General features: G+C 38.8%; 1 protein-coding gene across 2 annotated transcripts; it reads right to left on the bottom strand.

The window, feature by feature from the left end:
- Window positions 1-2,551: 2,551 nt before the first annotated feature.
- Window positions 2,552-9,483, bottom strand: LOC107572535 (myosin regulatory light chain 2, skeletal muscle isoform type 2). 2 transcript variants are annotated; one of them, XM_016258951.1, is made up of 7 exons: window positions 9,448-9,483; window positions 6,115-6,265; window positions 5,766-5,861; window positions 4,943-5,123; window positions 4,228-4,306; window positions 4,072-4,120; window positions 2,552-3,204 (listed from the first exon to the last, which is right to left on the bottom strand). In XM_016258951.1, the coding sequence occupies exons 2-7, from the start codon at window positions 6,115-6,117 to the stop codon at window positions 3,100-3,102; spliced, it is 513 nt and encodes a 170-aa protein (XP_016114437.1). In that variant the 5' UTR covers window positions 6,118-6,265; window positions 9,448-9,483; the 3' UTR covers window positions 2,552-3,099. The 2 variants fall into 2 exon arrangements, with proteins under 2 accessions (XP_016114437.1, XP_016114438.1); XM_016258952.1 differs by lacking the exon at window positions 9,448-9,483 and having other exon boundaries at window positions 6,115-6,270.
- Between the last annotated feature and the right edge of the window lie 8,425 nt (window positions 9,484-17,908).

Below are 17,908 nucleotides of genomic sequence, written 5' to 3'. Positions count from 1 at the left end.
TGTTCATTTATTTTACATTTTTCTGGTTTAATCACGATCAGATTTTTTTCTAGATCCTGCATTAAATTTATATTTTGACCTCACTATTCGGGGAACAGACACAGTCTTTATAGATTGGACAGCGCAAGTACTTCTATCATTTAAGCGGGTAGAACAAAAATCATCAGGGCAGTTATATGAGATTTGACTTACTAGTCATGGTGCGTAGCGTCCTGGAGATGTTGTCCGAAAGGAGTTCCACTCCGACTCTGCTGGGGTGCAGGCCATCAGCACGAAAAAGCCTAGGACGCTCCCAGAAAAGATTCCAATTATTAACAAAGAGCCGTTTCTGTTCTTTACACCATAACAATAACCATTCATTTAAAGCAAAAAGTCTACTGAACCTTTCGTGTCCTCGTTGATACGTGGGAAGCGGTCCTGACACGATGATCGTCGTCGCGGGCGATGTGCGGCGCACCGTCTCGATCAGGCTCCCGAAGTCCCTCTTCAGTGTCTCCGTCTGCCGCAGCTTGGTGTCGTTAACCCCCGCGTGAAGCACGACTGCTCCGGTGCTCTCGTCGGCCTTCAGGATCGCGGGTATCTGCACAGAAACATCAAGAAGACGAGCACCAGGGAAACAGTGAGTGTGCACTTTACCTTCAGCTAACGTAGCACGGACATGTCCTCACCTGCACTCAAAGGTAGACACACAAGTAACAGTGAGTAAAACAATGGTAATGTGTGTTAATAGAGTATTAGCAATGTAAGCGAGATTAGCGGCAACCACGCTGGCGATGCTAGCGAGCTATTTGCTAATTGCGGACTCGGGAAATCAAAATAAAACTAGTGATAACAAGGTGCTCTGATTGTTTTTGTTGTAGAATACGATCGGGCATATATTCACACGTTATAGAAACGAAAATTATGGTGTATAAAATTGATTTTAAGATAAAAAATAGACGATAAAGAATTAACTTGACGGAGCTCAAACTCAAAACATACGGCAGCATCTGGGCACCGCCCCCTAGTGCTAGCAGCTAGCTCGATGCTGAGTTGGGATACTTTGAATTGTGAATAAATGCAATAATTCTGAATTATTCCACCCATGTGTTAAAATTTAAGGTGTTTTGTGTAAAATTATAAAATTTTGATCCATCTATCCCCATGTATGTGGGTTTGGAACTCTTTCAAATTCAGGTGTGCCTGATCTCGCAGAATAGAGACCCCTAGCGGACATATTGCCTCTCTTCAATTAAATATCCATAACTTTTTTAATATAAATGATACAAAGAAAATTCATTTTTTCCTTGTTTACTGGCACCTAGTGGAGCCAAAATAAACTTTCTGCAGAGATATGGACCAAACAGATCTTAAGTAACAGACTTTCAAATAAAAACCTAATTAAAAAAATATTTTTATTTTTTATTTGTTTATCATAAAATAATGAAAAAATACAATAAAAAATAGTAATTATTCCACCCGTGTGTTGAAATTTAGGATGTTTTCTATGAAATGAGACCAATTTTATCAATTTACTCCAATGTATGAGTAGGGTGCTCTTTTAAATCCAGGTATGCCAAAGGCTGTAAACAAAAATCCAAAATATGCCGCAGAGCTTAAGAGTTAATAAATGCCCATTTCGTCCTGCATTTGAGTGTCTTGCGTTTCATTAGTATGGCGACGAGACGTGATATATCCAAACTCTCAGGCAGTCCACAGGTGTATGAGCCGATTTCATACACCTGTGGACTGCCTGAGAGTTTGGATATATCACGTCTCGTCGCCTTACCTGAGTGTGGGGGAGACTGCTATGGCAGTTCAGTTGCGCTCACCTTAGTTTTGCTTTGTTCTGTTTCCCCACTAATCAACTTTATTATGCTTATGTTTATCTTGTAATACATTTTCCCCTTATTGAATCAAGCCTTTTTGTGTTATCCCTCTTTTGTGTAATGGTTGTGGCCGTAACACCATTATCAAATAAAATAAAATACAGTTTATGACCTCTTGATCAAATGCACATTATTATTCTTTAGCTTGGGTTAAACAAATCAATTTTGATTAGTTGGAACAGCAGCTACGCTAATTATGTCTCTATTTGTTTCTCTGTTTTTGCTGTTACTAGGATTTACACAAGCTTCAGTCTGGATCCAGAACACCTGAGAAGAGATGATGCCAACTCCTCAGAGGACCTCAGATGATGCCAACCCTGAAACAACATACAGAACTACCAAATTTTGCTATAAGTTTGATTGCATCATATAATAATTGCTGTTAATAGTGTTCGTCTGTTTGATTACGTCTTTAATAGATTTTTCCGTACATTTCTGCCATATATACCTTAACTGACAGTCACCACTAATAAGCTACTACTAAATATATTGTAGAAACTTAATTTTCTGTAAAGTTGCTTTGCAACAATTTGTATCATGAAAAGTGCTATACAAATAAACTTGAATTGAATTTATTGTAAAAGATTAATTTCATCAATGTTAACAGATTTATTATTGCTTCACTTGCAGAGACAGGAACTTGACAAGAACAGACCAAAGGAGTACGAAAGATTTAAGTGCTTTTATTTGTGTTATCTTGGAGTTACAGGTGGTTTTGAGGACAAAGAGTTGAATCAAGAGAAAGGAAAGGAAAAGGCAAGAAAGGAGGACTTTGGAATGGAGGAGTAAACAAGTGAGAAAAAGTAAAAACAAAGATGTTTTCTTTTGTTTATTTTCCTCATCCTTTGTCTTCCTGTGTCTTTTCTTAGTGCTCAATGTCTTTCCTTAATATTTCTGTCTCTCTGTGAAAAGAAACAGGAGACACTGAGAGAGAGGGTGGCACTCTGTTACAGAGATGCACCATCTCTTTAAATATCTCCTCTGCTTATACATTTATAAAGGGAAACACTGGCAGACAGAACGGAGAGAGTGTGATTTCATGATTTTAGATTATTTTATTGAAAATAATCACATTAGCTCCATATGACACATTCAGACAGCCCAAATTCTAACAGACCTCCAGTTTAGACATGTCTTTCTTTGAGAGGACAGATAGACCATGGGGAGACTGAAAATGTAACAAGATGTTGTGGTAATGAGAGGAGGTAGAGAGATGGTTGATGGACTGAGATTATTCTTCCTCTTTCTCCTCTCCGTGTGTGATGACGTAGCAGATGTTCTTGTAGTCTACGTTGCCAGCCACATCTGGAGGAAATGCAGCCCAAAGATTTTTCATCTAGAAGAAAACAATCACAAGATATTAAACAATTGGTCAGTAATTGGTTTAATGCTTTGATTTAAACAAAAATAAATAAATCAAACCTGTACGTCTCCATATATGGCTCAGTTCACTCCTTCAATGTATAGCGCTTTTCACAATACACACTGTTTCAAAGCAAATTTATACCAATATAACAAGTACTATCGTAAGCATCTGTATGCAGTTTTGTGAAGGTTTACAACTTTAAAGTGGAATTCACTGTTGTAATTATATCACTGTCATTATTACAGTGGGTAGTTGTACACAAACATTTGTTGCTGCTGTATCATGCCCTTTTTGTGGAATTTCGTACCTGCTCACCAAATATACTCCCAGAACAGAACATTTGGGGGAATGCAGGAATGAAACCGAAGCCATTTGCCTTATTAGAAATCAGTGTACCATCAAAATGATTTGGAAACTGATATCTCAAGGTAAAAAAACAAAACTGTACATACAGTTGCTAAATGTAAATAAATGTAAGGTTTTGAGATTATAAAAATATTCAGATTTATAAAAATCATATTATAATCTTTAAAAATATACCACATCTATCAGTTTGGAGCTGGGCAATAGTGTAAATGTATGTCCAAGGGATATTTTTCACGTTTATCACTTGCCAGGCAAAAAGTAATTACACACTTCTCAACAAACCACAGAATTTTAAATTACTTAAATGTCCTAATTGTACTATGGCCTAATCCTGGCTGAGTCTAAGCCCTGTCTGTGAAACCAGGCCATAGTGTGGGATACTTACATATGAAGCTTAAAGTATGAGAAAATGTAATTGTAATTCCTGAATTAGCAAACACCACTAATTAAAATAATCCAACTACAACTAACCTCCTCAGCGGTAAACCTGTCGCACTGGGTGGTCAGGAGTTCCTCAAGGCTGAAAAATAAAATAAAATGTTACAATGTTACATTCTTGAAAATGGCCTTTCACCATAGTTGTTTATTCATTCTATAGTGTGAACAACAATAGGTCAGGATACTTACAATTCCTTCTTGATGGTGCCTGTAGCCTCAGGGTCCAGGACTTTGAAAGCACTCAAGATAACATCCTCAGGATCGGCACCTAAATGAGTTTGATGAATACATTTTGTGACTACTTGATGTGAATGCTTGATGTGAGATGTCAACACTTCAATTACACTACAATACAATATAAATATAAAACTATATTTCAACATTTTCTGAAGAAAATGTAAATGATCTTTGTCTAAGAAAAACTTTCTGCCATGAATCTAAGATATTTTATGGTTTCCAGGGCATTGCCAGTGAGATGGGTGGTTTCTTACTGGTCCAAGTCAAAGGTACCAACCTACAAGTATTTATGATATTCTGGTCTCTAGATATGACTCTATGGTTTCTCCTTTATTGTACCACAGTCAGTGTAAATCTAAAAGTGCTGCTTTGCACTTTTTGTCATTATCCTGTAGATCAAACAGTAGAGCATGGGGCTAGCAACACCAAGGTCATGGGTTTGATTCCTAAGGAATGCATGAACTGATGAAATCTTTATCTTGAAAGCACTGTAAGTCACTTTCAATAAAAGTGTCTTCCAAATGCATGTTAATGTCCTAGCAAGTTAGAATTGTGTGCTCATGTAAAGTTTACAAAGTTTAACACTTAACCCCAAACCAAAAGTATTAGCAACAGAAATTATGTGTGATTACAGGAATAAACAAAGTCAGAAAAGATTTGGACTCACCCTTCAGCTTCTCACCAAACATGGTGAGGAAGACAGTGAAGTTGATGGGGCCACTAGCCTCTTTGACCATGGCTTCCAGCTCCTCGTTTTTCACATTTAGCTGACCCATGGAGGCCAGCACATCTCTCAGATCATCCTTGCTGATAATACCATCCCTGTTTTGGTCGATGATTGTGAAAGCCTGTTTGTTTTAGAGAGGGTAAGACAGTTAATTAACTACTAATTGCTCCATAGGTCCCAAAAGATACACAAGTTGTCTTCACACAAGAAAAGAGATATTGTAGTTATGAAATGTTTCTCTTCTGGCATCAGGTCTTGATGTTTTTCTGCCGAACATCTCTGAAACTTGAGATGACATCTGAGACCAAGTATCTTGGCAGCTGCTACCCACTTGTCTTTCTAAGCTGTTAAAAGGTCACAGAATGTACAACAAGACTTCGGGGATATTTAAAGAGGGGGGATTGGTTACATTTGCCAGCCCCTACTAATCGTTTACCACCCCTCCTTACTACTTACAATAGCTATAGAACTGTAAATTGTATAGTTAACTTTCATGCCATTGGTTATTGAACATAAAACCAATACTACACTTAGTGAGTACTTTCTTCCAGTGGTTGAATAGTTCTAAAATCGACCACTTTATGAATTACTAATGTTCAAGGTTTTCATACAGGTCAGCATGGGAGAGTGTCATTAATGACTTTTGATTTGACATGTTAAAACTATCCTCTTAGTTTTTTCTTATACATGTTGCTTTGGATAACAGTTTATGCAAAATAAATGTTAATGTATTGGACTAAAATTAGGTTTAGCAGAAATGTACCTCCTTGTATTCCTGGATCTGGCTCTGCTCAAACATGGAGAAGACATTAGAGCTGCCGCCCTCTGCCTGCTGCCTCCTCTTGGCCTTCTTGGGTGCCTAGAGGAAAAAACATACACAAAGAGTGAAACAGCAAGTTAGAATCTATCTATCTATCTATCTATCTATCTATCTATCTATCTATCTATCTATCTATCTATCTATCTATCTATCTATCTATCTATCTATCTATCTATCTGCCACAGATTAATCTCTCATCAAATGATGAGGAGTGTTCATCAATTAATCTCAGGAATAACAGTTTATATTTTTTGTGTAAAGTGTAAACAAAAATGTGTACAAAAACACTCACCATCTCTCAAAGTTTTTGCAGTTGGTCAAAAAAGGGGAAGTATACACCACGCTGATGTGACTGACATCTTCATAGTTCCCATCTGGGGGTCTTATATACCGGCCTGGGTGTGCTAACTTTAGCCTGAACATCAGCTTTAGGAAAGTGAGAGCTGGTGAAAGTACAAGAGAGGAGGTATATGGAGTGCTTTGGTGTCACTTTTCATTCCTGATCCAAAATAGGATTTGCACGCCTTGGAATGAGTTGAATTCAGTCCAGTAATTTTGGGAATAGTTTGGTTTATCTTGTGGACAAATATGGCAAGTCCAAGAGATTGTTGCTGCCTTGACTAAAGAGCTAGCTCTGTTTCTTTTCATATTATTGACTCTGTCTGACAATTCAACCCTGGTTTAGATTTTGCTCAGTCTTGTAAGATTGAACAGTTACAGCAAGAAACATTAATTATTTTTCACAGTCTTGAAAACTGCTTAATATCTTTGTTCCTAATCCTAATCCTGTTATCATGTAACTGAAGATCAAACAAGAGCTAGTGTTCTTCACCTTCAACTATCACAGTTAATGAGCATTTGTGAGTTTGAATACTTGTAAGACCTTGTTTGCTTTGTTGCATGTATAGCTTTAGGTCTAAAAAAGTGTTCAGCAATATTTTTGCATAATCTACTATAATATCCATTTATGCAACATAACACTTTTTTGTATGTCCAGTAAGAAAGCATCTTTCTTAGCATATAAATATAATGACATTTCTGCTAATCCCTCTATACGTCTTGAAAGTAAACTATTACTATAAACTATAAACTATTGCTATTAATATTATGTAGCTCATATTAGCTACATATGATAGATCAGCTTTTGTTCCCATATATGAAAATTTTTTGTGTTTCTGTTTTTCATAAAAAATGTAAATTAGTTAATATTTGCTCTATACAGCAGCTAAATAACAACATATTGACATATTGGAAAGTGATAAAGGTGCTGTATTGTATAGTATGTATTTTATGGATACATGTCTGAATGTAAGGGAAGTCTGATGACTAAACATACTTTTAAAGTACTGGAGCTCTATATTGGGGAGCTTATAGGCTCCTGGTATAGTCCAAAACAGTGTTCTGCAGCCCTCCCACTTCACACCATATATGCATCCATAGCTGGACATTTAGCATGGTCCCAACACTGAAGGTATGTATTCAAATACAGGGTCGTGGGAACGGATACTACCTCTCTGCAGGGAGTTTGGTCTTATTGGTCTTTTTTATTTGTATTTCGGGTGACTGCTTATAGCTATTTATTATGCCATAAACACTTTTCTTGAACTTGTTTCCAGATTGATTTTATATTTTAAGTATTCAGACTAGACAGTAATGAAATTAAAGCAGGCTAATTATTCCCTTAAAAATCCCATCCGTCACAGTTCATCACGATCTCACAAAGTTCCGTTATAATCAATGAAGCTGTCTACACTGCACTGCATAAATTTCTTATTTACATAGTGTCTACACTTCGTTTGTTATTATGAGATTCTTTCAGATTCCTTTCAGTCTATCGGATATACTATGGTAATTGGGCGGCAGGTTTTTTGCTAAGATGTATGATGTAACATTCGTGACATTATCACTAACAGATCTCATTATTTGCCCACGAATAACATAGCTACTCCTGTAAATTACAATAGTGAGGCCCAGTAGAGGTAGTTTCAGTAGAGTGTTTTGCTTTTAAGTGATAGGCCTGTGTCAAAGATGAATTGCTTAATTAAATTCGTCTTTACAAAATGCACCGATTTTATTTTATCCAACAATCCATCGGGCAGCGTTTTATAGTGAAACCTTCCACCTAAAAACTCCTTCCACCTAAAAACTCCTTCCTTGTTCTTATCAATGAATGCATGAATGAATGAATTAATAAATAAATGAAAACTGTTAATTGCTTTTTTATATATTTTACATTAATCGCAAAAATGTACGTGTTTTGACTGCACTATTAATTAGGCTACCTAATGAAACATCAATGAGAATTCCATTAAGTCTAGTTGCCCATAGCAAATGTTTATATTTTATGTCATTCATGTATTTTAAAATATAGAAAAATATGACCATTCAAAAGTTAGCGTCAGTATTTTTTAAAGAAATCAATACTTTTATTGATCAAAAATGCATTTGATCAAAAGTGACAGTAAGACATTTAAGACAAAAGATTTCAATCTGAAATAAATGCTGTTCTTTTGAACTTTCTAATAAAATAATCCTGAAAGTCAACTTTCTAATCAAATAATCACGATTTCCACAAAACTATTAAGCAATACAACTTGTTTTTTGTTTGTTTTTTTCAACATTGATAAAAATAAGAAATGTTTCTTAAGCACCAAATCAGCATTTTAGAATGATTTCTGAATGATCATGTGAATGGAATAATGGTTGCTGAAAATTCAGCTTTCCATCACAGTTATAAATTACATTTTAAAATTGATTAAAACAGAAAACAGCTATTTTAAATTGTAATAATATTTCATGATATTACATTTTTACAGTATTTTTCATCAAGTAGAATGCAGCTTACATATTGTCCAAAATATATTTTAGAACATCACCGAATGCCTCTCCCTGCATTAAAGCTATACATTTTATTAGAAATTATGTTTCCTGAGAATCAAACTTGTACACTTGGTGTTAATTCTCGTCTCATAAGTAATATTTTTATGTACTTTGAAATTGGAAGATTTTGCCATATGAAGAGTGACCCCTGAGTAATAATATATTGATCTGAAAGTAATAATTTTATAAGTGAACATAGTATAAGTAGTTTATTTAAAAGAACTGAACAGTTTAAGGGTCACTACAAGAAAAGGTGTAGTGGAAAAAGTGACAGCTGTGGACAGAAATAGCTTGCCATCCCTCAATTTTCACACTCCCCGAACAAATGAATAGCGTCCAAGAGTGGTTTTCACGCTAGCCCAAATGTTCTCTTTCCTGTTCTGTTTCACGCTAGCCCAAATGTTCTCTTTTCAATTCTCTTCTGGCCTCACACACACAGACACACACTTTCACTCATGGCTGCTGTCCCCTGGTCTATAACCACATTCCCTTTTCCCTCCCCTGAGATAAATATAGGGCAGGGGTTCCCAAACTTTTGTCAGTCAAACTCCTTAGATGTACAATATTTACTTGAAGTACCCCCGGAGATGCATTATTGTTTCTCCTCTAAACTTTCTGAAACGTGTCGATTTTTACAAAGCTCATCGGTCTGAAAAAGCGAGGTGTGCTCTGATTGGCCAGCTATCCAGTACGTTGTGATTGGCCGAATTCCTCAAGCGTGTGACGGAAATGTTACATCCCTTACCATATTCTGATGCTTGCGGCAACCACATGAGGCGATCGACAGCGCAAAGTTGAAGTATTTCCGCAGCGACCAGCACGGATCAGCTCCAGGCATGACGAAGCGATATCGTCCTCTTTCACAATGAAGCACACAGCGCCTTCACGACATGGCGGCGGAAGCAACAGCGAGAATAAAAGTTACGCCTTCTTTCTTTGCGTGAAAATTTGGGCGGCGTTATGCAAATCTTCCCAGATAGTGAAATAGGTATGTGGGGGCGTGTTAGAACGAGCCGTTTTAGGTAGGTGTGGCTGACTCTTAACTTTTATAAAGAATATCTCTTTGGATTTGAGACTTTAGTCTTTGCAACTTTACAGATCTTCTTTATGCACCAAGAGCTTGTAACACTCCAAAGAGAAAGGAAAAATTGAAATCGCATCATATGATCCCTTTAATAATTTAATGACACTGGTGTTTCAGGAACCCAATAATAATAATAATAATAATGAGTGTTTCCCTCACCAGTGCCTTGAGATATATGGATAGATTACATAGATAAATTAAAAAATAAAAATAAATTAATATTGGATGATCATTTTAAAAGTAATTCGTAATGCTTTAGATTACAGCATGCAATTTACAGCGCAAGTAAACTGAATTTACAATGTACCTTTTTGTAATAATAGTGTGCTTATACAGTACATATAAAGGAAAAATAGGCAATATTTGGGGAATAAAGGGGTATCAACCTGGAAAATTTAAAATTGTATATATATTTCATTTCAAATTGTCTTTTGCATCACACGAGACACACACACAACGATAACATCAAAACGTGTAATGGAAATGGCAGAGGTATTCATAAAGTATTCAAATGAAGTTGAAGTCGTGACAGGACTGAACATCGCAATATATACCCTCTTTTTACTGCGACTCCACCTTGGTCTCTCTGTCCATCGTACTCTGCCTGGGTCTCCACCGATCACATCATCACTTCAGTCAGTCTAGTTCATGGTTCCCCCCTGACTCCTCCCTCCATCAGTTTCTGGTATCTGAGTCATCAAACTCCTAGCTGTCGGCTGGGTCTCTCTGGGTTCTTATTCGCTGCTGGCTTCTCCATGGTTTCTTCCACTGCCAGCTCCTCCATGGTCTCTTCTGCCACTGGTCCTGACATTCCTAAGACCCTCGCCTTCCTTCCACATGTACTGGTCCCATTTAGGCTTCAGGAGCTGCCTTCTGGAGGAGGGGGGTAATGTCAGGTTTTGTCTAGGTTTCAGTTTTGTTTTCATGCACTCATAATTTGTATCACATTATTTCTTGAGTTTCCTTTCGGTTTTCATAAGTGTTTCTTAATTTGTAGTCATGGTTACTTGAAGTACCCCCTGAAATTTTAGGTAAATGTTTTAATAATTTTTATAATTTTATGATTTAATAATATTATTAGTTTGTACGTAATATGTCTCTGCGATGGAAAATCCAACAACACATAGCCTATCTCAACTTTGACAAAAAAGCTTCTCCATTATGCTTATTCTATTGTCAATAACTCTGCTTCTAATGTGTTTTACATCTTTGCTAACATGTCACTAGCATGTTTACCATATTGTTAGCATGAATTAACAGGTTTCTAACATGTTTTAACACATTGCTAGCATAAATTAACATGATTCTAACATGTTTAGCATGTTACAAGTATGTCTGGCATGTTGCTATAGCATGTTTTAAAATGTTGCTATCATGATTTAGAATGTTACTATGATGTTTTAGCATGTCACTAGCATGTTTTAGCACATGGTTAGCATGATTTAATATGTCACTAGCATATATTGCCATAGATACAGTAGGCAGATGACACATTTGACCACACCAGACACGTCAACCTTGGAACGGTCAGTGTGTCATCACTCACAATAAAAATCAAGGAGTTTCAAGATGCCACAACATTGTGCAGCATCTGGTTGTAAAAAAACGACAAAATTTAATTTCTTCAATCATTTTTAAAAGTGTATTAACTCAAACTATATTACTTTTTGATGTCGTGTTAGCTAATGGCTTTGTCTTTTAGCATAGTTTAGCAAAATCATCTGCTGAAGTGTATTGCAGGTATACAGACATTCACATGTGTATAACTACAGCTGCAGACACACTGATTTCACACAATTGCTCCTCATCTAGTTCATTAGTTTGCCTTGTGGCAGAACTGAATCCTATAATATGTAAGCAGCAGAGTTGGTTAAATCCTCCCAGAGAACAACATAGACTAAAGGGAGAGTTTGAGTTCGCAGGACTCATTTGTGGTTTAGGTTCCTGTTCAGGCAGGTATCAGGTCACTGCATCAGAAGCAAACAACTGTGAGAATGATGATATCAGGAGCAACTACGCTATATTATTAATATTGTCAATCAACAATAGGCTACTAATATTGCCCACAAAAAAAGAAAAAAAAAAAGAAAAGATTTTGTACTGTCATACACTTTATATGTACTGACACTTTTATAACAACAGATATGCACAAACGTTGTATTTTACAGTAAACACATGGTCTAAACATTCTTAGATTATTAATTTTGCTACAGTGCACATTAACATTTACTTTTATAATCATATTATATATTATTGTCATATTATTGTTAGGCGTTGGCTGAGTAATCAAGCGCAAGACAAAGGAGTAAAGTCCAAAAGGAGTTTTTAATAATAAATCCAGGAGAACATCCACAAGTCCATAAACAAACAATATCAAGTGCTCAGCAACATAAATCCAAATAATAGCAGACCATGAACTTACAGAAACAGAGGACTTAAATACAGGGGGGAAGCAGGTGTGGGGCTAATTAACAACCAATGAGACTAATGAATTAGTAAGGAAACAGATTAACCAAGGAACTAATGCAGGGGAACAGAAATACAGAGAAAGTCAAAATGTAAAAGCACAGAACAGAAAGGTGACATTTATATTATATAGCATGAAATTTCTTGTTTCATATGACATTTATAGGGAGATGGTTGTGGATGGTTGTAATATTTTGGACCTTTCTGTCTGTATCTTGGAGTTCTTTTAAGTCATTCAAAATGTGATTCAAACTATTTACAAGTGTCTTTTATTAAAGGGTCATGAAACTCTAAAATAAATTTTTTGAGACGCTAACATACAGTATATGTACAGGTTGCATATCAATGAAAACAACATCACTCAGTATGTTAATTATTATGGAAAAAGTGTTTTGTTTGCTTGTTCATCACTGAAGACCTTCTTTCCACTGTGGTAGCCTCAGAAGTTCCTTTGACCCCTTCTCTTCTCTTTCTCTTTTTATAGAGTCTGTAGGTTACATGGAAAATGCCATACAATTTTGCCAGAGATCTTACAGACTTTCCATGCTCTTTTATATCATCTGATGTTCCCTTTAAAATGTTGAGAGACACCCCTTGGTTTGTCTTTCGCTTCCTCTAGGCATACTGAAATTCAAAGAAAACATTTGCTTGGGGTGGGTTGTAACGTTTCATTAGTGTTACAACTAACATCTCGGTTACGTATGTAACCCTCGTTCCCTGAAGGAGGGAACGGAGACGTCACGTCGGTGATGACCGACGAATTGGGATCTTGCCAGAGAGACCAATCCACTTCGAGTGTAACTAAACGATCCAATGGACATTGGCATGCAGATTTCGTATCTGGCTACCACACCCTGCAGCGCGGGTATAAGAGGCAGAAGGTGCACCGCATTAATTCATGCTTTCGCTGAAGAGCCGAGACGGTGACTCGGCAGCTCAGCAGTGGCACAGCAACTGTGGCGACGGGACGTGACGTCTCTGTTCCCTCCTTCAGAGAACGAGGGTTACATACGTAACTGAGACATTCCCTTTCAGTCGGTTACTCTTAACGTCATGTCGGTGATGACCGACGAATTGGGATCCCTACCAACCAGGTGCTGCCCCCTCCAGTGCCCTGTGTAGGCATCCTGATCCTTCCTATAAGGCAGACGATAGGACTGGGCTCTACATAGAGAAGGTCGACTACAGCTGTTCCTCGCAACCCAACAGTAGGACTTGGATAACACTGGGAAAGCGTGCCCTTCCATTTGGAAGAGGACACACTGCGGAGTCCCCTCCTCCCAGAGAGGGTTAAGTGACATTTACGTGGAGTGGAGTAACCCTGGGGGGCCCTACTGCACATGGAAGTCTCTGAGATGGCTCATGGCTTTAGAAACTGCAGAACGTAGTCTGCCAGGGGAAACATGGCCCTTGTAACTGTACGGTGAAAATACACATATGGGATCCCAACCGGATCACTCATATGGGCACTAGCCTCGCACCAGATTTCAGGAATTCATTGGTTGAAAAGGCATGGTGCCGGACGCTCCGCCACGTCTGGCCGCCGGGGTGCTGGAGGACTCGACAGGTTCTGCCCAGTCAGGGGACTTTCTGGAGAACTAGGCGCCAAGGGCGCAGCAAGCCAACTCTGAACTGGGCCTCTCAGTGACACTACCTGTTTGAGGTGAGAACACAGGAGGAAACTGGTTTGACATGCAGGCTATAGAACCTAGCGAATGTGTTAGAAGTCACCCAGCTCGCAGCTCTACAAATGTCTGCTAGTGAGGCACCACAAGCCAGCGCCTAGGATGATGCAACACCCCTAGTGGATTGAGTACGCAGCCTGAGCGTGCAGGGCACACCTTGTGCTTCATAGGCCAAGGTGATGGCATCCACTATCCAGTGGGCCATCCTCTGCTTGGAGACAGCCTTCCCCTTCTGCTGTCCACTGTAACAGACAAAGAGCTGTTCTGAGGTCCTAAAGCTCTGAGTTCTATCCATGTACTGTCGCAGTGCGCGTACAGGACAGAGCAAAGCTAGGGCTGGGTCTGCCTCCTCCAGGGGCAGCGCTTGCATGTTCACTACCTGGTCCCTGAAAGGGGTGGTAGGAACCTGGGGCACGTAGCCGGGCCGGGGTCTCAGTGTTGCACTGGAATCAGCCGGTTTCGATTCGTAGACCGAAAATGCCTGCAGGTCCTCCACCCTCTTGATCAAGGCCAATGCAGTCAGGAGTAGGGTTTTCATAGAAAGAAACTTCAACTTGACTGACTGCAAAGGCTCGAAGGGGGCAGGTTGTAGGGCTCTTAGCACCAATGCCAAATTCCAAGTGGGTAGGGAGGGAGGCCTAGGAGGATTTAACCTCCTGGCCCCCCTAAGAAACCTGACGACCAGATTGTGCTTCCCCACTGACCTCCCCTCTATGGGGTCATGATGGGCAGAAATAGCAGCAATATAAACCTTAAGAGTGGTTTAATACTCCAACCCTTGCTGCAAGAAGGAAAGCACGGCTCTGAGCGAACATCTCCGGGGATCCTCCTGGTGGGAGGAACACCATTCGACGAACAGGTTCCACTTCAGCACATAGGGCAGGACCTTGTACTTGTATGCCCGACCCCTCGAATGCCAACCACAGGAATGGCCTGTGCCGTGGGAGGATCGAGACATGAAAGTACGCATCCTTCAGGTCGATCGCTGCAAACCAATCTTGGGAACGGATGCACTCGAAAATGCGTTTCTGCGTCAACATCTTGAATGGCAGCATGTGAAGGGCACAGTTCAAAACTCGCAGATCCAAGATCGGTCGTAACCCACCACTTTTCTTAGGCACAATGAAGTAAGGGCTGTAAAACCCCAACCTCATATCGCGTCTTTTTCCAGCAGGACTGCGATTTCCGTATGCAAGACAGGGGCATCGACAGCCTTGACTGAAGTGAATCGGATGCCCCTGAAGTTGGGGGGACGCCGGGCAAACTGAATCGCATATCCGAGTCTGATGGTCCGCAGGAGCCACCGAGACAGACTGGGGAGCGCTAACCAGGCTCAGAGAGACCGTGCCAGAGGAACCAACGGAGCCACTGACGTACCCACAGTGGGGCAACATGGTGGAACACAAGAAAACACTGGGTCCCGGCTTGAGGCTTGTGACAGCCCGGCGTGTGATGACATGAAGCGGGGACTCGAATGCTACAGCCCTTACCTGGTTCCACAAATGGGCAGGAGGGGTGCTCTTGGGCAACCCACTGCTGCCCGCTGGGGAGAGAGGAGGAGGGAAGTGACCCTGTGATGCACAGTTCACAACTCTCCTCCTCTTGAGACCCAGAGACTGAAGAAACCGCTCTTTTATTGAAGTTTTGGGTACCACAGCTGCTGGGTCAGCGGCGGAACAAAAACAAAATGAAACAAAAGATTCTCCACCCGGCCCTCCTCCGGGGGAGGGAGTTGTGCGGTCACCATCTCCCAACAAGCAGTCTCCTCCATCTCTGGGTCGCCTGTCTCAGGGCCTCTTGCACTTGCAAAGAACTGCTGGGCAAAGCTCTCAACAGCGTCGCCGAAAAGGTCGGTCTGCGAAACGGGAGCATTCAGGAACTGCACCAAGGTTATTATAGTTTTGAATTTTTTTATTCATTTTATTTTAATATAGTTTTCATATTTGCTATAAAATTCAGTTTAGTTTTTATTAGTTTAATTCATATTTTTGTTAGTTTTAGTTTAGTTTTTATTTTGTGAACGCAATTTTATTTAGTTTTTGTATAGTTTAGTTTCAGTTTTAGTTTCAGTTTTAATTCAAATTTAGCAGAATTAACAGATGACTTCCAGAGCGCAGGCCAAAGAAAGACGTAGGCATAATTTAACCTTAGTGAGGCAAACATATAGCGATACAAAATTAACCCATGCTGAGATTGATTAGATAGTAAAAGTATACAAATATACGGCAAAGAAAGCAGGCAAGCCTTTTTTTTACTAAATTAATCTACACAAGTCGCGCTTAATGTCATATCCAATGATGTGTGTTGAGATATTTAGAATGAAAATTAATGTAGCCTGATTTGGTTATATGTCTTTTCTGATTTAACCATAATCATGATATTGTAACTGTGGTGTCTTGCTCACTTTTCCGTGAACAGCCTTGCATCAATCAAAACTGGGACTAATGAAATTCAATAATAATGGCAATCGCATTTAACAGTAAAGGCTTATATTTGAATGTTCTTTTCATTTATGAAGAATTATAAGCGTATGTATGATGTGATTTAGCCAAAGCACATTTGTTCAAAAGCCTGGCAGAATCATCACAAGATGCTAGGCAAAGGTTTTGTGTTGTTTACAGAAAGGATGCACGTTCTCATCTTTTTTTCTGTTAATTACCACGTTGCGCTGCATGTCTGTTTTTCTTCAAAGCACCAACTTAGAATGCCTAATGTTGGTTTGATTGCTTGTGTTACATGTGTAGCGTCTGGACCACTCAAACACACAATGTATATTTTGTTAGCTAGATTTAACAAATACTCCAGATAATACTTTAACAAATACTCTAATACCCCAGGAAGCCGAACAGGGCCCTGGTTCCATCTGTTCAAATAACCACAGCATTAACAACAACCTTGAAATAAGAGCGCAAGGTTTATCTGATAATCAGATGCATATAGTGTTCGTTGCTATAGCAAACAGACATTGCACGTGTTTTGTTTCAGGATCATCATTCGCCGATGGAGAGGAAAAGTTAAATACTATAGCATTTTATTTTATGAAAATGAGATGATGAAGTTTTCGCACTGAAAGAGAAGTGATCTTGCGCTCATAGACGTGCCAGGCTTTATCTGCAGCTAAACTGTATAAAAAGCAGAACAAACTGAAACGTTAAGACAATAAACACAATAAATAAATACAATTTATGAATGATGCAGTGCTAATTGACATATAATTTATTACAGTAGACTACAGAAACTATAAAGTATATTTATTTTTTTATTTTTTTTATCTTATATACATTTAATTTTTTTATTTACTTTCCCTTTTTAATTTCCTACAGCCATTAGGACCAATTTGGTTTGTTTTGTTCTACTTTGACCTTATTTTTGTTATTTTTACCATCACCATCTTCGCGTTTTGTATAGGATTACAGTAGTTCTAGCAACTGTTGTTTCCTTAATGAATTATACAGGTTATTAGTAGCCTAATCCCTGTTTCCTCTCTACTTTCTCCTCACTCCTCAGTGCCAGACCTAATACATTGAAGGGCAGCTACTGTTCAACACAATGTAGGTCAAGATAGAACTAGGAACAATTCCCACTGTTTCTTTTTCTTTTGATGAGGTATTTGATGGGTCCCTGCTAGTTTAGCTAACAGTCAAACCCTAGGTTTATGAAGTCTATTGCAGCATCACCCACAAGTGACACCTGCTTAGCCATATCTCTTAGAAAAAAAAACTAAAATAGGTAAAATCTTCCCTTTTTTTATTTATTTTTATTTATTTTTTTGAGTTCATCTCACTTTATGTCAGTTTCGTCATAGTGACCGAACCCGTGAACCATCAGTGCTTTAAGTAATAGTTTGACTACATGTATAGCCCGGTCATCAGCTGACCCCTGCTTACGGCCCCCTCAACAAAGTTACTCAAACTCTCTCTTTGTGTTCACAAACACAAAAACATAGCACCCTACCTCACTAGCTACCTCTC

This window comes from Sinocyclocheilus grahami, unplaced genomic scaffold (genome assembly GCF_001515645.1).
Source record: "Sinocyclocheilus grahami isolate Dianchi unplaced genomic scaffold, SAMN03320097.WGS_v1.1 scaffold1770.1, whole genome shotgun sequence".
Taxonomy (NCBI): domain Eukaryota; kingdom Metazoa; phylum Chordata; class Actinopteri; order Cypriniformes; family Cyprinidae; genus Sinocyclocheilus; species Sinocyclocheilus grahami.
The sequence above is the reverse complement of the archived record's forward strand: the minus strand, read 5'-3'. Positions and strand labels throughout refer to the sequence as shown.

What these genes read in the sequence shown, in the direction of transcription:
- LOC107572535 (XM_016258951.1), bottom strand. An exon ending in GTTTGGTGAGAAGCTGAAGG is followed by an intron (nt 4,307 to 4,942) that starts GTGAGTCCAAAT and finishes AAACTCATTTAG; the next exon opens with GTGCCGATCCTGAGGATGTT. An exon ending in GGCACCATCAAGAAGGAATT is followed by an intron (nt 4,121 to 4,227) that starts GTAAGTATCCTG and finishes TTTATTTTTCAG; the next exon opens with CCTTGAGGAACTCCTGACCA.